Genomic DNA, 22,781 nt, shown 5'->3' with positions numbered 1-22,781 from the left:
ATATTGCTTATACAAAGACATGATCTGAATCTTTTATTGATGCAGTTGAACTTTCCAGTGATATTGCAGATTGAGGCAGGAAGGACTTCAATACCTTCGATTGTGTAACAGCTTGTTGAGACTGCACCTGGAGTACTGTGTACAGTTTTGGTTTCCTACTCTCAGGAAAGGTAGTGAAGGAGCTGGCTTTTAATTCACTCATGGGGCAAGGGTCGCCCTGCATGACCAACATTTATTGTCCGTCCCTAGTTGCCCTTGAGAAGGTGGTGGTGAGCTGCCTTCTTGATCCGCTGCAGTCCATGTATGATACTTTTCCAGGTCAAGAATGTGACTTGGAGGGAAACTTGCAGGTGGAAGTGTTCCCATGTATCTGCCACCCTGGCCCTTCTATATGGAAGTGGTCTTGGGTTTGGAAAGTGCTGTCTAAGGGTCTTTGACAAATTTCTGCAGTACACCTTGTAGATAGTGCACAGTGATGCTACTGAGTGTCAGTATTGGAGGGAGTGGATGCTTGTGTATTTGCTGCCAATCAAGTGTTTCTGGAAGGTCAAAATTAAAGTGGTGCTGAAAAAGCACAGCAGGTCTGGCAGCATCCAAGGAGCAGGAAAATCGACATTTTGGGCAAAAGCCCTTGAATGGTGACAAGCTTCTTGAGTGTTGCTGGAGCTGCACCCATCCATGCAAGTGGAAGTATTCCATCACACTCCTGACTTGTGCCTTGTAGATGATAGACAGGCTTTTGGGGAGTCAGAAGGTGATCTATACACCGTCATATTCCTGTAGCCACTTTGTTTATGAGTCTAGTTGAGTTTCTGGTCAATGGTATCTCTGGGATGCTGATATGGGTAACACCTTTGAACATTAATGGACAGTGGATACATTGTCTCTTATTGTAGATGGTCATAGCCTGACATTAGTGTGATGTGAATGTTACTTACCACTTGTCAGCCCAGACCTGGATACTGTCCAGATCTTGTTGCATTTCCAAATGGACTACTTCAGTATTTGTGGAGTCACCAATGGTGCTGAATGTTGTGCAATCATCAGCAAATATCCCCACTTTGACCTTATGATGGAGGGAAAGTCATTAATGAAATAGCGGATGATGGTTGGGCCTATGACGCTACCATGAGGAACTCCTGCAGAATGGCCTGGAGCTCAGATGGCTGAACTGTAACCACCATAACCTTCTTCCTATGTGTGAGGTCTCACTCCAACCAATGGACAGTTTGCCCCGAATTGCCATTGGTTCCAGTTTTGCTCATGCAAAGGGGGTCTCTCGATTTGTTCCTGGGATTACGGAACTATCCTGTGAAGAGAAATTGGGCAAACTGGATCTATATTCTGAGGTTTTGAAGAATGAGAGGTGACCCCATCGAAACCTACAAAATTCTTGAAGGGACAATCAGGGTAAATTCAGGGAAGATGTTTTCCTTCGTTTTGGATGCTAGTACAAGTGGAAATCACTTAAAAATAAGGGGATGCCAGTTAGGATGGATCTTAAAATAATTTTGTTTCACTCAGAGGGTGGTGAATCTTTGGGATTCTTGATCACAGAGAATTCAGTCATGACTTTATTTACAAGAAAGGTTAATAAGTTTTAAATTTTCAATGAGGTGAAGCCTGATAGGGAAAGAATGAGTAAAATGTTTGATCAGCCATGATCACATTAAATGACAAGTCTGGCTCAATGGGCTAAATGGCCTACTCTTTATTCTATGTTCCTTCCTTTCGTCCTATTGTACAGGTATGAGCAATTGAGCAGACCAATATTTTAACAGTTTTATTACATGTTAACGATTTTAGGTTATAGATTATAGGTTAAAGTTAAGTTTTTAAGTTATAGGTTTTATCTTTATGGTTTTGACTGAAGCTAAAGTAATGGCCAGAGTAGATCTTAAGCATTCAAATGTTAATATCTTCAATTCGTTTGCAACTGCTTCTTTAAAAGAATCTTTGTTTAATTAAAATACTTTTACTCTTCTTTGAAGTCATCCCTCCTTAAAAACTTCTTGCTCTGCCTGGTAATATTTTACCTTGCTTATGATCATGACTTGTCCTCTACCTTATTCCTCCACTCCTAAGTGAGGTCAAGAGGATGGGCAGAGAGAGCTGTGGGTTCCTCATAATGACATTGTGTATCAGTTGGTGGGAAGCGTGCTTTCCCCCAAGGCATTAAGGCCGGTGATGTCCTTCCACACCCACCTGTCTTGTCAGTCGATAATCTTATCCCATGTATGTGGGAGTAACAGATTTAAATGTCTACTCGTTTCAGACCTTGAACTCTCAGTCTGTGTGATGTAAATCACAATCCGATAAGACACTTTGTGGCTTTCGTGTCAACTCATAAACATTGTGTGTCCGGATTTTCAAAACGCCTCTTACAACAAGAGTGGAGACACCTTAATTTGGAAAATAGGTTGATTATAATTAATGAGCATGGAAAGCACTACCTTTCCCTGGGGCCATTTCATAATCTGTGTTTGGGAGTAATGTATCATTGAGTAAGAATACAGACTATAATTTGAAATTGAAGCTTTTTTTTAATAAAATGAAAACACCTGTTTCCTGGCTCTGATCCACTAATACAAACAACATTTGTTTTCCTCCTTTGCTTGGGGAAGGCGCCAAATTTGTCCTTAGTGTGGAAGTGAATTTTTTTAATGCCCCATTCATGAGTAAAATATACAGCGAGGAATCAATTTAACATGGGCCTTACACAGAGTGCTAACGTGCACCCAAAGAGGTGAGAATTTTAAAATCGGAATCCCACCCTGCACATTGGACCCAGTATAATTTACAAATACTGACAGGTGAAGTGCTATCCTAAAGCGGCTGTTGCAGGTGATTTGTGAAATGGTAGTGAAGAAGAATGATGCGACTGGCCTTTGTGGGGCTAGGGAGGACAGCAAAGGTCCTCCTGTTTGTTAAGAAGCTGTTCACTCAGTCATTACTCCCCAGATGGACAAAACTCCCATGGTGGGAGCTGTTGGAATTGGCCACACATCTGAAAAGTCTTTTGTGCTGGTCTAACAGATTGTCATCCACTACCCATATACTTCACACCATGGTGCAAAATCCTGCCTCCCAACTCCCCCAGTGTTCATTCATGATTCCACCAAAGAAATGGAGTCAATGGTTTGATGTAATTAACCATTTTAATTTCCACCAGCAGGATCACTTCTCATGGATGCAGATTAACACCAAACAGACTTTATTCAGAGGCAGATACGCAAACCCATCTTTTATTATTTGCATTCCAGAATTAAAAATGCCTTCTCACAAGCAGTCTTCCGGGGAAGGAACACTCGAGTGTTTCTGCATTATCAATGCCACACAGGATTCTGTCTCTTCAGATTATTCTTGACTTCCACTCATTTAAGGGATTAGTACCACCTTGAATGGCAGTACTAAGAGAGAGAGAGAGAGAAAAAGATGCAAGAGAGAGAGAGAGAGAGAGAGAAAGATGCAAGGTCCATATGTAAACCTGTATTGCTCTTGAAGAATCTCATAAAACATTTAAAACTTTGACTTGGAGGTGATGGGAAAATCAAAGAAGTACAAAAAGGAAAAGAAATACAAGCAGCATAGGAAGAAAACCGAACCCATGATAAAAATAGAGCTGGGGAAAGAAATAAAGATTAAAAAACATCAAGTAATTCAAACAAGGAATTAAAGCAAGGGGATAAAGGAACAGCTAAATCGATTGAGAACAGAAAACCAAAAAATTAAGTGGAACATTGAAAGATAAGGAGAAATAAAATGTATGGAACTGTTTTTTGCCCGTAGCCGCAGAATGAACTTTATTTTAAACAAGCAATTTTGCGAAGCTTTCACATAGAACATAGAACAATACAACGCAGAACAGGCCCTTCGGCCCTCGATGTTGCGCCAACCTGTGAACTATTCTCTACCTACTACAATAAATGCTGGAGGATATTACCCATTCATCATCATCCTGGATATATTTTCCTCTGAAACTATGGGCAGAATATTACAGGGTGGGCACAGTTGGTAATTGTGAAACACTGAGGATGGGTTAAAGTGTTGCATTCTGCCCTTGGGCCCACCATCTGGAGCCAATCATTGGCTAGCGTCTCCTGCAGCCCCACCAGCACCAGAGCTCCCTAGTGGGCACTGCCAGGACTGCAGACAGGCTCACCCAAAGGAGATCCATTGTATTCTGGAGTGAGGTAAACTCCAATGGCACACACTGCAAGCTCGACTTGGCAGAATTCACACATCAGGTCAGAAGGAGGTTGCCATTAAACTTGGGTTTCCTGCTCATGGAAGCTGCTGTTGTTGCTATATTCTTTGGGAGGGGGATGGAGCTGATGCATGGGTGTGTGTACCTGTCTCCTTCATTCAGTCTTCGTACTTTCACACACTCTCCTCTCCCACTTGAGCACACTTTCACTCACCTCACTTACTCATTTCTCCTTCTCTCTCACTCAGTCATACCCTCTCTCAATTTGACCCTCCTACATCACCTCAAAACCTCCCTCCCTTTCTCCCTCACCCTCACTATCTCTTACTCACACTCTCACTACCTTTCACCCCACCGTCCACCTCTCACTGTCACACTTCTTTCCTTATACTCACACTGTTTCCTATATACCAGGAATATTATGTACAGTTTTGGTCTCCAAATTTGAGGAAAGACATTCTGGCTATTGAGGGAGTGCAGCGTATGTTCACTAGGTCAATTCCCAGAATGGCAAGACTATCATATGTTGAAAGATTGGAGCGACTGGGCTTGTATACACTTGAGTTTAGATGGATGAGAGGGGATCTGATTGAGGCGTATAAGATTATTAGAGGATTGGACACTCTGGAGGCAGGAAGCATATTTCAGCTGATGGGTGAGTCCAGAACCAGAGGACACAGTTTAAAAATAAGGGGTAGGCCATTTAGAACAGAGGTGAGGAGAAACTTCTTCAGCCAGAGACTAGTGGATACATGGAATGCTTTGCCAAGGCTCTGGATAGATAGCGCTCTTAAAGATAGTGGAATCAAGGGCTATGGGGATAAGGCAGGAACAGGATACTGATTGTGGATGATCAGCCATGATCATAATAAATGGGGTGCTGCCTCAAAGAGTCAGATGGCCTACTCCTGCACCTATTATCTATTGTCTATTGTCTACATTCCCCATCCCTGTGCCTGGGCTCCCCATTCTGCCATCTTAATCACGGTCCATTCTGGGGACAAGGCTGCATTGGAAGGAAGGAGTTTTGTCCAGCCCGGGAAGCTGAGCCAGGTTTCCTGTCCTGACTCCCTGATGGAAGGCCTCTTTTCCACATAGTGCCTCCCTGACCTGGCCCTCCTGGCACCTCCCTCCCCCAGCCCCCAAGCAGCCTCTGAGCACAGGCCTTAAGCAAATTGAAAGTTATCGCATTCATAAAGCTCAATGCCCCTCCAATCATTGGCTAATTGTTTCCCACCATTGCTAGTCATAAAGCTCACTGGCAGGGCAATCAGCAGCAAGTGCTGGATCATTGTGGTGTCTATTAGATTAGATTAGATTCCCTACAATGTGGAAACAGGCCCTTCGGCCCAACCAGTCCACACCGACCCTCTGAAGAGTGACCCACCCAGACCCATTTCCCTCTAACTACTGCACCTAACACTATAGGCAATTTAGCATGGCCAATTCACCTGCCTGCACATTTTTGGACTGTGGAAGGAAAACAGATCTCCCAGAGGGGACCCACGCAGACACAGGGAGAATGTGCAAACTCCACATTGATAGTCGCCTGAGGTTGGAATTGAACCTGGGGCCCTGGTGCTATGAGGCAGTAGTGCTAACCACTGAGCCACTGTGCAGCCCATGTCTGTCTGAAGGAACATCTTGTGGAATTTTCCAGTTGGACCAGTCTGGATAGCTCTCTTTGAAGATTGCATTACAGGCCATGAGCTGCCCTTTGGGCAAGTCTGTGCCCCCTCACAATATTTGGTCATCTTTCTCAATAAAATAAAATTTTGCTTTTCTGTCCTTCCCACCAAAGTGCATAATTTTACTTTCTAAAATTTATGACCCTGGAGTGTTTGATACTGCAATTGAGTCACTGATGTAATCTATCCCCCAGAGTTATTCCATCCTTTGAATAGAAATATTCAAGATACTTTCAGTGGTTTCATGCATTTCTCAAATTCTCTTCACTTCTTACAAGCTGATGTAAAAATTATCTTGCAGATGTTATAAGGTCATAGAATGCTTGAAGCACCAAAGGAGGCCATTTGGCTCATTGTGGTTGGCTGTGCTAGCCTTCTGCTGGAGCAATTCATCTTGTGCTGCTCCCCTACTTTTGTAGGCCTTCCTTTACAGAGAGTAATCCAGTTCCCTTTTTCATGGCTTTGTTTGAGCTGACCTGCTCCACAAACTCTGGCTAACCACTTGCTGCATGAATTTCTTTTTCTCTCATTTTGCCGTGGGCATCTTTTGCCAATTACCTTTGATTTGTGTCCTCTGGTTCTTGATCCTTCTGTGGAACTATCACACTCTACTCTGTCCAGGTTTCAGATGAGAAAGATGACAGCATATTGTGAGGTGGCACAGACTTGCCCAAAAGTCAACCCATGGCCTATAATGCAATTTCAGAAGAGAGCTATCCAGACTTCCCTGAAAGTTCTAAATACAGGAGGTCCAACTGTAAAATTCCACAAGATTTTCCTTCAGACAAACACCACTATGATCCAACATTTGCTGCTGATTGGTTTGCCAGTCAGCCGATCAGAATTTGCACACTTCCATCAATTCTTCTCCAGTCCCTCCTGTGCAAGGAGAACTGTTCCGGCTTCTCTGAGCGATTCTGTAATTGAGCTTCCTTATCCCTGGAGCCATTCTCTTGAACCTTTTCTGCACCCTTTCTAAAAACTTGACATCTTTCCGAATATGACATCAGGAAGCAAGGTGGAGGGCACGCCCCTGTCTACACCAATGGAGCTGAGGTAGAGATGGTCGAGAACATCAGGTTCCGTTGGGGGATGATCACCAACAATCTGTCCTGGCCCACCTACATTGATGTGATGATCAAGAAGGCACAACAATGCCTCTACTTCCTCAGGAGGCTAAGGAAACTCTGCACATCCATAAAGACTCTTACCAATTTTTACAGATGCACCGTAGAAAGTATTCAATCCAGATGGATCACAGCTTGGTATGGCAACTGCTCTACTCCTAACAAACTACAGAGAGTTGTGAATATAGCCTGGTCCATCATGCAAGCCAACCTTCCATCCATTGACTCCATCTGTACTTCTTGCTGCCTTAGAAAGGCATCCAACGTCTTCAAAGACTTCTCCCACCCCGGTTATAATCTCTTGCAACGTCTTTTGTCAGGTAGAAGATACAAAAGCTTAAACACATGATTCAAGAACAGCTTTGTCCCCGCTGTTATTAGACTTCTGAATGTTATCTTTCAAATTTCAAACTGAACGTTGACCTCGTTCTTTGTGCACCTTCTCTGCAGCCGTAACATTGTGTTCCTCGCTTTTTCTATTATCCCATGCGCTTTGTATGATATGCTCTGTCTGTACTGCATTAAGAACAAAACCTTTCACTCTAGTAGATATATATGACAATAATAAGTCAAATCAAAAGAAAAATGTGATGCTCAGAACTGAACCCAGTACTCCAGTTGACGCCCAAAGTTGTCTTTTATGCAAGTTTAACATCACATATAGAAAACAAGAAGTGTGCAGAAAGATTCTTGTGTTCAGAAAGAAAGCAGCAAGTTTTTTTCAAAGGTGTAGCTGTATCCAGTGCTACAGCTTCTTGTCTCATTTCAGATTTTTTCATGTCAGGCTCGTCATTGTTTATTTCTTCTGTGGTTAGCATTTCTATGCAGTCAGCACTGGCTCAGCTTATGCCTCTGAGTCAGGAAGTTATGCCCCAGTGCCAAGGGTTCAAGTCCCAGCAGTGTGTGGGAGGGATTTGGGGCCAGATTTTACTGAGTTGAGATGACAGGTGTGTCCCAGCTGTTGACGTTTTCCTCCCCTTCCCTCCCCCGGCCCATTTCTGACTGTTCCAGATTTTGCTGAAAGCAGGAAGGGAACTGGTCCTGATTCTCACAACAGGGAAAGCTGAATCCTGAAAGCCCATTTGGACAAAGTGATGAGTCCAAATCGGACTCTATTTTGGCTGATTGAAGTTCTGTCACCCACAGTGTGGGAATTATGAATTGATGGAGCAGACATAAACACTCTTGCAGGGCAGACGAGGCTTGTTCAAATGTAATGATTTAAAGTTTTTTGTTAAATCCCTCACCCTTTTAACATGAAAAACGTAGGCTGAAGTCATCATCGAGAGTTCAAAAAACACTGTCTGCTGGATTTTTTTGATTGACAGGCCATCTGATGTAGGTTAGATAAAAGCATTGCCATCTTTTTGTCCAGTTTCAATAGGATTATTAGTTAACGTTTCTCAGAGGCTGTTAATATAATTTTGAACATACTGAGGTTCAAAAGCTGCCATTATCTCAGCAGGAGTTCTGAGTTTACAGCTGAATTGACAGTTGAAAGATGCTATTAAAGGATTATTGTTTTTGATTCAGCATCTGAATACAGGTTAGTTATAAGAAATGAAATATTTGGGTTTCATGCGGCTGAGGAGTGGCAGGTGGTGTTTAATTTAGATAAATGCAAGGTGCTACATTTTGGAAAAACAAATCAGAGCAGGACTTATACACTTAATGGTAAAGTCCTGGGGAATGTTGCTGAACAAAGATACCTTAGAGTGCAGGTTCATATCCTTGAAAGTAGTGTCGCAGGTATATAGGATAGTGAAGAAGGCGTTTGGTATGCTTTCCTTTATCGGTCAGAGTATTGAGTGCAGGAGTCGGGAGGTCATGTTGCAGTTTTACAGGACATTGGTTAGGCCACTTTGGAAATACTGCGTGCAATTCTGGTCTCCTTCCTATTGGAAGAATGTTGTGAAACTTGAAAGGGTTCAGAAAAGATTTACAAGGATGTTGCCAGGGTTGGAGGATTTCAGCTATAGGGAGAGGCTGAACAGGCTGGGGATGTCTTCCCTGGAGCTTTGGAGGCTAACCTTATAGAGATTTACAAAATCATGAGGGGCATCGATGGGATAACTTCCCTGGGGTGGGGGAGTCTAGAACTAGAGGGCACAGGGGAGATGGGAAACATATAAAAGGGACCTAAGTGTCAACTTTTTCACGCAGGGGTGGTACGTGCATGGAATGATCTGCCAGAGGAAGTTGTGGAGACTAGTACAATTACAACATTTAAAAGGCATATGAATAGGAAGGGTCTAGAGGGTAATAAGCCAATTGCTGACCAATGGGACTAGATTAGGTTAGGGTATCTGGTTGGCGTGGATGCATTGGACCAAAGGGTTTGTTTCTGTGCAGTACGTCTCTATGACTTTGGCTCTAAACATTTTTTTTTCTGACCACTGATTCTCCTACCAGTGGAAATTTTTGTTTATGCTGTATCATAATTTTGAGCACCTCCATTAAATCTCCCCTTAACTGTCTCCCCTTAAGGGTTTAGAGGGATATGGGCCAAGAGCTGGCAAATGGGACTATATTAGGTTGGGATATCCAGTCGGCATGGATAGGTTTATTTGAAGGGTCTATTTCCATGCTGTACATCTCTATGACTCCATGACTAATCGATATTTCTTTCACTATCAGGATTGAATGAGAGGTGAATTCAATAATTAGAAGTTTATTTTTTCCATCTCTACATGACTCTGTGCTCTCTCCCTAATTGTGAGGGAAGCCATGGGGGACGTGAGAGGGCATGAAGGATGATTGTAATGCACAAGTTGGTCATGGGAAATGAGTGGGAGGGATGAGAAGTCATAAAGGGTAGGAGCTAAAGGGCTTAACAGTTTCTAAATCAACTGGTACAAGCTGCAGTGGGTCTACTAACTAGCCCACCTTAGCATTTGTGCACTAATATGCCTGCATTTGGACCTGAGTGTATCACATCAAACCCAAAGTGAAAACAGCATCCAATGGGACCCTTTAAACTGAGGAAGATCTGCTGTCAATTGTGAAATTCTGGCCTTTAAATGCAGAGAGCAACATTGTGGGAGTGCCGCTGCTGGAGGTGCTGTCAGGCAGCCTGTTTGCCATCTAAGGGTATGTAAAAGACCCCATGGCACTATTCAAAGAAGAGCAATCAGGTTCTCTTAGTGTCCTGGTGAACATTTATCCCTCAATCAGCACCAAGAAAAAAGGTCATTTATTTAATCGCTATGTGAAAATTGGTTGCTATAGTGAATAGATAAAAGTACTGTAATTAATTGGCTGTAAAATGCTTTGAGACATCCTGACAGCCTGAAAGTTTTTGAAGTTATTCAGGATTTTCTCTCTTTCTTTATTTGAGACATCTTTGCAAGAAAGTGCATCAAGTTACACTTATGTCTAAATGAGATGTTGAATATCCCTAGTGTCCAGACACTGCTGAAGTTTTGTTGAAACATTCACTCGTCTCCAAAGAATAGCATCAGTTTTGTTGCTTTGAACCTACCTTAACGGGTGAAGAATGAGGCAGATGGCAAATAATGCTTTTTGGTAAGTGTACATTATAACAAAGTCGAAAACCCTGCCGGTATGAGAAGAATAAGAGTTATTTGATTGCTTAATCCATTTAAGGTGTCTGCTTACTGTTGTAATAATAGACCTGGGTTCTCCAATGAGTATGATTATACATATGTGATGCCTCAAGGGTGTAAGTTCAGAGCAGAAAAAAAACACAATTTCCTACCTTTCACTCTTATTTCTGCAGCAATATTAATGGAACATTAGTGCTGTCTTTTACGTATTGAAAGCAGATTGTAACAATAGCATCAGAAGGAGAGCAGTCCCTACTGCTGTGATCTGGAAGAATAGCTGAGGTCACCATTCCTTTCTCAAGGTAAAGATTGAGATAGTTCCATTAGTGTAAAGGCCACAGACTTATCCGACAGAATTTAGAACACTTCAGGAATGATTGCTTTCTTCAGATCTGACGCAAGATGAAAATTCTTACTCTCTTAAAAGCATTAGAGGTTGAGGTCCAATAATTGGCTTCCTATTGGCAGCTGTATTCAGATTTGGGGACTGTTTAACATATTGTAAAAGGGCCCACAAGATGCAGTGGTACTGTCTATACCTCTTGGCCCAAAAGGACTGGTTTCAAATCCCACTTGCTCCAGAGGAGTGTTGTAACATACATCTGGTCAAGTTAATCAAAAAATATCTGGAATTATAAACAAAAAAGTGAATTTATTGTCATGGCAGAATATAGGTTTGCAGATTTGTATGTGTGTGTTGGATGGGTTACATGGTTAGAATTGGATTTGAATGGATGATAAATTCTTGACTTTAAAGGGAAAACAGTACAACACAGGATAAAGTTATAACAAAAGGAAAATAATGGAAATGCTCAGAAGTTCAGCAGCATCTGTAGCGAGAAACAGCTAAGGTTCAAAATTGAGACAAGTTAGAAATGTCTTGGGTTCAGAGCCGAGAATGCTGGAGAAACTCAGCAGGTCTGTCAGTATCAGTGAAGAGGGAAACAGTGTTATGTTCCAAGTCTGTGTATGACTCTTCTTTAGTTCTCCAGCATTCTCTGGGTTTGTTTCAGATTTCAAGTGTACACTGTACTTTGCCTTTTTTAGATTAGATTACCTATAGTGTGGAAACAGGCCCTTTGGCCCAACAAGTCCACACCAACCCTCTGGAGAGTAACCCACCCAGACCCATTCCCCTAAATTTACCCCTGACTAATGCACCTAACACTATGGGCAATTTAACATGGCTAATTCACTTAACCTGCACGTCTTTGGATTGTGGAAGGAAACCCACACAGACAGTCACCCAGAGGTGGGAGTCAAACCCGGGTCCCTGGGTGCTGTGAGGTAGCAGTGCAAACCACTGAGCCACCAGAAATGAGAAGCTGTGGAAAACAAAAGGGAAGTCTGTGATAGGACTGACAGAAGGAGAGATGAAATGACAAGTATAAAAGCTAAAGGGAATGATTATGGGTATAGCAAAGAAACAAAAGATATGTCCAGATAAGCAGTAAATGTCCAAACATCACCTGCCTGAGTGCAAAGTGAATGTATAATAAAACAAAATGATCCAGCAGTGATAGAATGTGTAGATCCACTTGTGGCCCCACAGACCAAACAGAAGTTAAAAGTGCTTCATTGTACTTTTCAAACAAATGCTACTATATTCATTCTAGCCTATTTCAATACCTTTGAGTCATTCAGACCTGATCACTTGTGGTTTTGCTTTGGCTCAGTGCTTACCGCATTGTGGCATTTTGAAGGGCGGCTGGTAGTCATTTTTCATATTATGAAAATTTATATCAGAAGCAATGGAGGGAGTCTCCACCTTCCTAGGAGTGCTGGGACAGCTGGAAGCAAGGGTGAATAACTGGACAGGTTGGCACTGGAGAGATACTAACTATTCCTGCCACCTGAGTAATTAATTCTGAGTGGAAAGGTCTGTGGTAAACCTTCCTACACTTTACCAGTTGCAGCTCCAAACAGGGTAATTAATGACCCCTTTGAGGGACTCCAGCTAGCACCACCTGGGTACCTGCCTTCCCAGCAGATGAGGGAAATGGCTGCTTTACCAGCGAGGAGAAAGAGGGTGTCTGCCTACTGTGTTGTTGGGTTGGGGATGGTCTCCATTTTCCCCAATCTGGGGCAGTCTGGTACATAGATATGGGGTGGAGCAGGCATTGAAAGCAACCCATCGACCCTTGCCCCTGACACCTCTGACCTACAGCTTCCTCCCTTTCATTCTTGTGCTTGCCCCTACCCCTGTGGAATGGGTGGCCCAGTGGTTAGTACTGCTGCCTCACAGCGCCATGGTCCCGGGTTTGAATCCACCCTCGGGTGACTGTCTGTGTGGAGTTTGCACCTTCTCCCCATGTCTGCATGGTTTTCCTCCCAGATGTACAGGCTAGGTGGACTGGCCTTGCTAAATTGCCCTATTTGTTGAGAGGATGGGTCTGGATGGGATGCTCTTTGGAGAGGCTGTGCAGATTCAAAAGGCTGAATGGTCTCTTTCTGCATTGTAGAGATTCTATGGTTCTGTCCCCTAAAAGGATCACTTGCCTTTTCGTTTTATGGTGGGACATTCAGACTGGGCTTTAGACTCGAGAGTGTGGTGCTGGAAAAGCACAGCAAGTCAGGCAGCATCCAAGGAGCAGGAAAATCAACGTTTCGGGCAAAAGCTTCTGCTTTTCCAGCACCACACTCTCGAATCTAATCTCATCTGCAGCCCTCACTTTCGCCTGGGCTTTAGACTGGTCACTGCTGCAAAAACGGGGCTTCCGATCTCAAGATTATAGCCAAAAAACACTGCAGTTGCCGGAATCCAAAGTAGATAACAGGAGGCTGGAAGAACACAGCAGGCCAGGCAGCATCAGGAGGTGGAGAAGTCAACATTTTGGGTATAACCCTTCTTTAGGACCTCAGATCAATCTCAGATTGACCACCACCATCAAGCGCAATGGGACTTGATCCAATCAAACCCCCGTCAGCTGACAGCTCCGTGACTGATTAGCACTTGATGGGGCTGAAAGGAGTATTCTCCTGCTTCAAAACACAGATGCCTCAAAAACACTGAACGCACAGCCTTAAAAAATGGAACAACCCAGCCAACATCTCAATTGGAATGTTAAACGTTATCTTGGTGCTTAACAATCAATTGGATTTGCATTTTTTATCTGCTTTCTCACATCCTCGATGTGTGGTTAAACAATTCACAAGCAATGAGTAACTTTTTAAATACAGTTGTTGTTGGTTCCAGATCAGGTCCAGCATTCCCTCCTTCAGCCAACGTTGACAGATTCCGTGATCTTTTGCAAAGCTTAGGGTTGAATAAATCACCATGCTCCATGAGTTGAGATAATAATGTTCTCAGAACCTTTAAGCTTTAAAGCTATTTTAAATTATTAAAGAGCTACCTTGCTGGTTGGGCTTGTGTCCAATTAGTAATAACAGTAATTTCACTAATTAAAATGGGGACAGATGGGGGCTGTGAGATTTGATGCTAGCACGCAGTGGCTCCTTCCAGAACAGGCGCAGAAGTGGTGGCAAAATTCGAAGTCAGCCTGAGAATGTAGGATTAATGGTCACTTGCCAGCATCAGATTCTGCTATTTCAACCGATACAGTTTAGTTTGCCAGTAAAGGAAGTTTGACAAGTCTGAGACTGTGGCCAGAATGCACATGCTGCCAAAAAGAAAATGAAGGTTTGGACAGTTTCCAGCAGCTGCATTTTAAAAATCAAAGGGTCTGTTTGCCATTTAAATGAACTGGAAATGGAGCTTTGAGAGTTTTGGCCATTGAGCCAGAATTGTGACCTTTCACCCTTAACACATTTATTCATACAAGGAGGAGTGAGGGTGGGGGAGGGGGAGGAATCAGATTAGAATCATAGAATCCCTACAGTAGGGGCAAGGGGCGATTCTTCTGCACTGACCCTCTAAGGAGCATCCCACCTAGACCCAGTCACCCCATCCTATCCTTGTATTTACCATGGCCAATCCACCTGACCTGTACAATAGGACAATTTCCCATGGCCAATCCACTTAAACTAGGCGATAGTGAGGATTGCAGTTGCTGGAGAGTTGATGAAGTGTGGCGCTGGAAAAGGCACAGCAGGTCAGGCAGCTAGCCTGCACACCTTTGGACTGGAGCACCCGGAGGAAACCCACACAGAGAACGTGTAAACTGCACACGGACAGCTGCCCAAAGCTGGAATCATACCTGGGATCCTGATGCTGTGAGGCAGCAGTACTAACCACTGAGCCACCATACATCCCACAAATTGAGATTGCCATACCTGTCGATACAACCTCTGTGAATATTAATACTGCTCATTGCTCAGAAGGTGAATTTGGGCTGAGTTGAGCTTGTTGGATTTACCTTGCTGTTAAAGGCATGTGGTCATACAAGTGGAGTTTTAGCATGATTTTGAACTGTTTTATGGATGAGAGATTGTGGGAAGGTAACCAGTGATGCAGAGGGATTCTCACTTGGCTTTACCCCTGGTCTTTTCCCTTCTATTCTCCAGACCAGAACACAAGTGGTCCCTTTGTACATGGGCACACTTCATGTACAAGAGGAGCTGTGGCCTGTTTGACTATGCATGGGGCTTCCCAGTGGAACTTAATCCTGTTGTTACCAATACTCAGCCAGTGTCCCTCAATTGGAACAGGAGCATGAGGTCAAACTTTATCTTCAAGCCCAGATATGCTGGCTATCTTTCCATTTAAAAATGACATGGTTCATCTATGTGAAGGGCTTATGCTCAAAACATCAATTCCCCTGCTGCTCGGATGCTGCCTGACCTGCTGTGCTTTTCCAGCACCACACTTTTGACTCTGATCTCCAGCATCTGCAGTCCTCACATCCTCCTCCTCCATGGTTCTGTAAATCTGAATTTCTCTTTCCTTTGTTTATAATTCCATAGAATCAGGCAGTACAGAGAAGGCCATTCAGCCCATCAAGTCTACACTGCCAAAAACCTACTCTAAATCTACACCAGTCCAATCTCCCAGACCTTGGCCCACAGCCTTGAACCTTATGATATTTCAAGTGCACTTCACCTCTGTGAGTGAAATTGCTTTTCCTCAAATCCCCTCTAAACCTCCTGCTTTTCACTTGAACATTATGCCCCCTTATTATCACCCTTCAAACTAATGGGAAAAGAGATTTCCCTAAGACTTTTTTTTAACTGGAAGTTTGCTTTGTTCCATCTGATTAATAAATCCAATTGATATAAAGTTTGTTCCTTAAGTTTGGCTTAAGGATCTGTTCATGTTGTATGCGTGTGAATCGTTGGAACATTGGTTTTCACACTCAGAGAACAATGTTTCCATCAGGCACTGCTCCCCATGTTATTTGCATCCTTTGGTGAAAACCATTTGAAAGAATGTTATCCTCATTGTTAACAACAAAGGTTAAAGTACCATGAAGCATTGTACCCAGGTACTGCTTGACTACATGTAATCAAAAATAGATGGAGTCATGCAATTCTTTAGCCGGAGTTTATTTATGATTTCTCCCAACTGAATACTTTAATCTGGGGTGTGACTAAACTACATTGTTTTGTAACTATTATCATCCAGATGATAGATGCAGAGTTAAGAAGCAATTGGCAGACTGGAGTTGGATTGTCAATTGCGCATTGACTTTAGACATTCCTGAAGAAGGGTTTATGCCTGAAACTTTGACTCTCCTCCTCCTTTGATGCTGCCTGACCTGCTGCGCTTTTCCAGCAACACATTTTTCAGCTCTGATCTCCAGCATCTGCAGTCCTCACTTTCTCCTAATTGACTTTAGACACACAAACACAATCCATGCACAATGCTGTGGTCCCCTCAGCTCTCCTTTAACATTTGGGATCAGCAGTGTTTGGTCCTCTTTTGACTAATATTGAACAGGGCGGCACGGTGGCACAGTGGTTAGTAATGCTGCCTCACAGCACCAGAGACCTGGGTTCAATCCTGCCTCAGGCAACTGTCTGTGTGGAGTTTGCACATTCTCCCCGTGTCCGCATGGGTTTCCTCCCACAGTCCAAAAAATGTGCAGGTCAGGTGAATTGGCCATGCTGTATTGCCTGTAGTGTTAGGTGAAGGGGTAAATGTAGGGGAACGGGTCTGGGTGGGTTGCTATTCGGAGGGTCGGTGTGGACTTGTTGGGCCAAAGGGCCTGTTTCCACACTGTAAGTAATCTAATCTAATAACAAGTTAATAGGTGCCATCTAGATGCTACTAAAATGCAGCTTCAGTCTGCACTGGCATCTATTGTGCACTAAGAAACCAAAATTTCCTGTTTGGAGGGGTTTCATATGTTCCATCATGAACACACACATGAATCAGATCAAAGCTTTGCTCCAACATTACACTGGCCTGGTTTGTTATATAAAGGTGCTTGTATTCTTCATTTTAATATTAAATCCAAGTGATTTATGACAATAAAGTAAGTGGAAAATCAAACATTTAAACGTATGAAAATCTCGAAAACAAGAAAAGATAACATAAATTCTCATAAAGAGAAATGAAACAGTAGCACTAAGGGAAAATAATTAAAAAGAAAGGGAGAATCAATGCACTAAAAAGGCAAATGGAGACACAATTGAAACCTCGGGCAGTGTAGAATGTGTGTTATAGTTCAAGGAACAATTTATATGGAAAGATGGCTGGAAAGGAGCCAGAGTAGGAAATGAAGTCTCCTCAGTCTCTGTAGAAAAAAAGTGTGAGAGATGAGAGCAGTTTGTGCCACTTGTCTCCTGGTCTCCAGTGTTATTTTCTAAAATGATAGGAAATGGAATAATATGCAATTTCCATACTTACATAAGAACTGGAGAATGTTTCCTCGATTTCCCTTTATAATGTGTGATTGCAGCATCTTTATGAATTGCTTCAGGGTTTCAAGACCGGGGATTAATGGGAGCAATGCCTCATTTACATGGGATTGGTAGGACATTGTGCCCTTTGAAGCAGCACCCAGTGTCCATGTTCCAAGCAACTGGGGCATCTGCCTGACCATGGTGGTAGAGATGCCCAGGCTCCTTCTGAGCCACCTGATATAGATAATATATAAATTTAGCAATGACTTTCATTCTGGTGAGGTTCAAAGTCACTTCTTGCAATCATAGTGACCACAAGCTACATTACGGAGGCTGGCTGATCTGAGACCATTGAAGCTGAGCCCTGCCTGAGGTGCAGTAATTGGGAATTTTGGTTAAGGGGATCTCTGCCCATGACTGTAAAATGTGACCTTCACAAGGTGCTATAGAAATGCGGGGGCTTCATTGCAATGGATAGGCAAACAGGAAGCTGGAAGAACACAGCAAACCAGGCAGCATCAGGAGGTGGAGAAGTCAATATTTCAGTTATGATCCTTCGTCAGGACTAGATGTGGGGGTAGGGGGAGCTGCAGATAAAGAGCAAGGGGTGGTGATGGGATGGTGAGGGTAGCACAATGGTGAGATAGTGATAGGTGAACACAGGTAGTGAATATGACCTAATTGGTCATTGCAATGGATGTCTGACCAATCTCTCACTGGTATTCTGGGAGATTTGTTTGTCCCTTGCGCTAACTCTTTTAGTACTGTGCTACAACCCTCCTCTCAGGTATGTCACCCTTGTGAACAATTCCAAATTATTCCACATTAGCTGTAAACAATGGCATATGAAATATAAGGAATGATGTGCAATATTGCTCCTGCACTGTCTTGCACATAACTTAGTGGGGCAGCTGAACTTTTATTTTGAATGTTTAGATCTGTTTGATTTTGTTTTCTAAATGTCTAACTATTTCTTCCTAATAACAGACTCTAGCGTGTCTTCAATGGCAGATGTTAGGCCTGTAGTGTCCTGCTTTGTGTCTCCCTCCCTTCTTGAATAGGTGCAGCACATTGTCAATTGTCCAATCTCCTGGAACCTTACTGAATCGAGTGAATATTTTGAAATATTTCAAATAATGCCTCCACTACCTCTGTGGTCACTTTGTTTGAAGCCCTTGGATTTGGGTGATCAGATCCTGGTGACTTGTCTGCCTTCACAACTATTAGCTTGTCAAATACCTTGTTCTTCATGATAGAGACTTTTACAAGAGCTTTCCTCTCATCAGCTCCTTGCTTATCTGTTATCTTTGGCATTTTTATAAGTGTCATCCACTGTGAAGACTGATGCAAGTATTTATCTGCCATTTCACTGCTCCCGATTATTAATCCCCCAGTTCCATACTCTAAGGATTAAGTATTTCACTAGTTTAATATGTGTAATGTCAATTATCCCTAATGGACTCCACAAATGCATCTTCAGTGTTACGCATTTGGGAAGCTCAGTGGTTAGCACTGCTGCCTCACACCACCAGGGATCTGGGTCAATTCCAGCCTCAGGTGACTCTGCGGAGTTTGCACATTCTCCCCGTGTCTGCATGGATTTTCTCCAGTTTCCTCCCACAGTCCAAAGATGTGCAGGTTAATTGGATTGGCCATGCTGAATTGCCCGTAGTGTCCAGATATGTAGAAATGCTGGGTTACACGGATAGAGTGGGGTTGGGGGCGTCGGTCTGGGTGAGATGCTCTTCAGAGGGTCAGTGTGGACTCGATAGGCCAAATGGCCTGCTTCCACACTGTAGGGATTCTGTGATACCTTTGTCCAACTGATATGTCCAGTCAATATCCTGATCAAAATCACCATGACAAGTGTAGTGCCTTCTTACACATCCATTCTTTATCCTGCACTGAGGCAACTCTTTAGGGGTCTCCAGAAAATTCACACCCCTGACTTTTTTCCCTTACTATTCCTTATTTCCATACAAACTGGTTCCACTTCATGATCTATTATACCTCTATCACTACTCCTCAGCACATAGATGCCCTATGTTACTAACAATAGCACATCAATTTCCTTTTTGCTTGTTCCTCTAGGAAGTCAAATACCCTTGAATATTGAGTTCCCAGTCTTTCTCACCCATATTTTTGTAGTAGCTATTAAGACATATTAATTTATTTCTATTTGTGCCAAAAACTTATTATAGATGCTGTGTCTGATATTTTACTATTATTTACATTTACCTTTAAGTGTTGGATTATTTCTCTCATGATTCACCATTTTCTTTTACAGATCAAATGATGCCAAGAAAATCATGTGCCAGATTGTAATTGGACAGGTAAGAAAGATCCATTTGGATCCCAGAACAGGGAAGAATCCCAAGATGCAAGTAGCAGAATGTCCAAGCTGGACTTAATTTCCCTTGGGGTACGGTCACGTGTACACATTTAACTTGGAAGAGATTCAGAGATGACCTGAACTGCGTCACTTGATATTTACTGTTCTCCCAAAATAAACTTTGACTAGAGGAATAAACTGATTATGGATCAAAATACAAATATTTTGCTTAAAGCTGGCTCAGAGCAAAGTGGTTTCTCATTGCATTGGAACAGTTTTAAAAATGTACTTGTGTCAGTTTAGTTACAAGGACTCTCACAGTACATGTGAGCTACAGTGTGAGTTGTTATTCATGTCATTTTTAATGCAATAATGAACAGTAACTAATAAACCCACATGGTGCATCTGGGTTAGTTGTTTTGCTGAGAGCAATAGACGTCTGCTGTTCATAGTCACAACTTTGAAAAGTTGACTCTCCATCCGAAAATTTAAGTAGATCCTGCATATCAAAGCTCAGACACTGGACATATTTCAGACTTGTCAAAAATAATAGAACTGGCAGCATGCCAATGGCGAGAAGATCTCCAGTCAATGAAAAACAATTGTTTTGACAATTGTCTTTTTTGCTTTTCCTCTATAAATGGGTATCTGCTCATCTATATATCCATTCATTTAGTGTAAAACTGGTACAAACAGCTAAACTAACACAAACTCTCTGCAGTTTTTGAATGATACTGTTTAGCTGACACTTTCCGACAGAACACTGGGGGCCCTGCCAGAAGGTTGTGTGACTGCATCATTTCGCTTCTCAATATCTTTTGATTACACTTGGACAGAGTTTGGAATCTTTCGGTGCTGTCTGTGCTTGGAGAGCAGCAAATAATAGCGCTGTGTGGGAGGAAGAGAACGCAACTTCACTCCTTCAAGACTTCAAGCTCTTCTTGGGGGAGGGAGTGTTCACTGAAGGCAGGACAAAGTCCCTTTTGTGCTTGCCGCCAAATGGCTAGAGTTATGACTTGTAGCACCTGGAGGGAGGTATCTGCTAAAATGTCAAGCAGTCTAAATAAACCGTGAGGTCAGGGATTATTTGTAGGGCACACCTGTGGCTTTTTACTGCCAAGTGCTGTTGAGTAAAGTCGCCCGAAGGTCAGAAATTATGACCTCTGCGTCAGATCAATGCCTTTTTCCTTCCCAGATTATTTGTTGAGTGCAACTAAGCCTCAGAGTAACACTAAAGTGTGCTCAACAAGAATATGTGTGAAATGTAAATTTCTTGCACCATTACTAGCACATCTACTGTGGCACTTCCCATGGTAAACAAGAGCAAGCAGTGGTTGGTAAGGATGTGACCATTGTATAATAGTAAAGTGCAATGTGTTAGTTACCTGCAAGGCTGTCTGTGTGTGTTACAGTGAAGCAAAGACTAATTAATTTAAGTAAAGACTGAATGAGTTCACTCAGAGGTCAGTTAAGAGGCTGGAGACGTTGTGGTACTAATATTTTATCTTCTTGACTTGTTTCTACACTCTTTTATTTCATGAGTGATGCGGACATTTGAGGCCCACACTGGAACCCCAAGAGCTTGCTAAATGTTACTCACCAATGAAATTTTGCTTCTACCTGAACTGAGGAGAAAGGATCACATTTATACACGAGATTGCAGGCTTAAAATTCAACTTCCTTTTCAAGTTGGAAGCAGTGGAATGAAAGCTGAAAAGCCAAGCAATAAGATTCCCGCGCGTGCTCAGAGCCTGGCTCAATGAAAGTGAACCTGGCTTCTTACTCACACGTTTTCATTGCTACTTGATTAGACCACAAATGTATGGGAATTTTTCCCTATGTTATTCCCATAAATCCATGCACTGAATCACATATTTAAGTGAATTGTTCCAATGAGGGCATCTTCTAAGTCTGGAGGCTTAGAAGGTTACGTAGATGGATGGTGTAGATCAGAACACCAACACTTTCCTGCCCTTGCCCTAATTAAGTTCTAAATTGTTTTCCTAAACTTCCCTCTTACATCCACCGAAAGCACTTTACACTCCGAGCACCACAACCATATTTAAAGACCATCTATCCAGCTCTGCTCTTCACTGTTCTTGTAAATTGCTCATAGGACAAAGGGAAGTTGGGATCGCAGTGTGCCAACAGGGAGCTGGAGCTCCTGACAGATGGGTTGGTGCAGAGGAGAGCTGTCCTTGTCCCCCAGGGTTGGCAGAGCAGACGACAATACCAGACCCTGTCATCCTGCTCCAAGGCTGCCCCCCTCCCCATGCCAGTGTGAGACCCACCCCAATCTGGAGGAATGTTAAGTGACCTCCTGTATCATGCATAAGTGTCATCATTTGCACTCTGTTACCTCACGCTCTGTCTCTACTACTGCACCCACCACCCACCAAGTCTCCTGGTCTCCCGCTCTAACAAATGCATGCATTGTCTTACCTCACCCACTCCATCCTCCCTCCCTATAACTCACTCATTTGGGACACACCCTCACCTTTCCCCCCTCCACCAGCACCAACAGCTGTACCGTACCCACTTTCATTCCACTCAATCTGTCCCTTTGCCTCGGTCCGGGAGAAAATGGCTCTCAGAAGGATGAAGAGAGTCAATATGGGTGGCAGGCAATCTTTGACCCCTCACCTCCTGAGCTTGGCTGGTGAGGACTGTGACTGGTCCAGTGCTGATGCCAAAACACCCATGTCTCAAGGACGAAGCATTGCCCAACGCTGTGCTACACTCACATTGCTGCCACTGTGAATATACTGTCAACATGCCTGAACCTTCCCCACACATTGTTTCCTCCATCTCCTGCAGCTACCAGTGACATCTACGCAGTCTCAGTGGCCTCACTGCCACGTCTCCGCAGCTGGTTGAGGAAGGTATGCCTCAGGTCACGGGCTCTCAGAGGGCTAATAGACACCACGCACCTGTTCACCTGGCAGGAGAGGACCCCAAGGTGGCGGTCTTTCAGAAATTCAATGAGATGAAGACACAGGAGCAGTGTTCACAGAATCCCTCCAGTGTGGAAACAGGCCATTTGCCCCAACATGCCCTCTGAAGAGTAGCCCACCCAGACCCATTCCCCAATCCTATTACTCTGCATTTACCCCTGAC

The 22,781-nt window shown here is 43.2% G+C and overlaps 1 protein-coding gene across 5 annotated transcripts in view; it reads left to right on the top strand.

The window, feature by feature from the left end:
* sema6d (semaphorin 6D) overlaps positions 1-22,781 on the top strand; it is a 295,781-nt gene that overhangs the window by 108,398 nt on the left and 164,602 nt on the right. For 3 of the 5 annotated variants that reach the window (XM_087981233.1, XM_043677352.2, XM_043677350.2), the window contains exon 3: positions 19,620-19,665. In XM_087981233.1, the coding sequence (XP_087837359.1) occupies positions 19,642-19,665 (24 nt within the window). In that variant the 5' untranslated portion in view covers positions 19,620-19,641. Of the gene's footprint in view, positions 1-19,619; positions 19,666-22,781 lie in introns of those variants that run through there. The other 2 variants (XM_087981235.1, XM_087981234.1) reach the window with 2 other exon arrangements.

The sequence above is a fragment of the Chiloscyllium plagiosum genome, unplaced genomic scaffold, assembly GCF_037043375.1.
Source record: "Chiloscyllium plagiosum isolate Xiang-an unplaced genomic scaffold, Cpla_swu_hap1 HiC_scaffold_39, whole genome shotgun sequence".
NCBI classification, from domain to species: domain Eukaryota; kingdom Metazoa; phylum Chordata; class Chondrichthyes; order Orectolobiformes; family Hemiscylliidae; genus Chiloscyllium; species Chiloscyllium plagiosum.
This window is presented reverse-complemented; position numbering and strand designations above follow the sequence as displayed.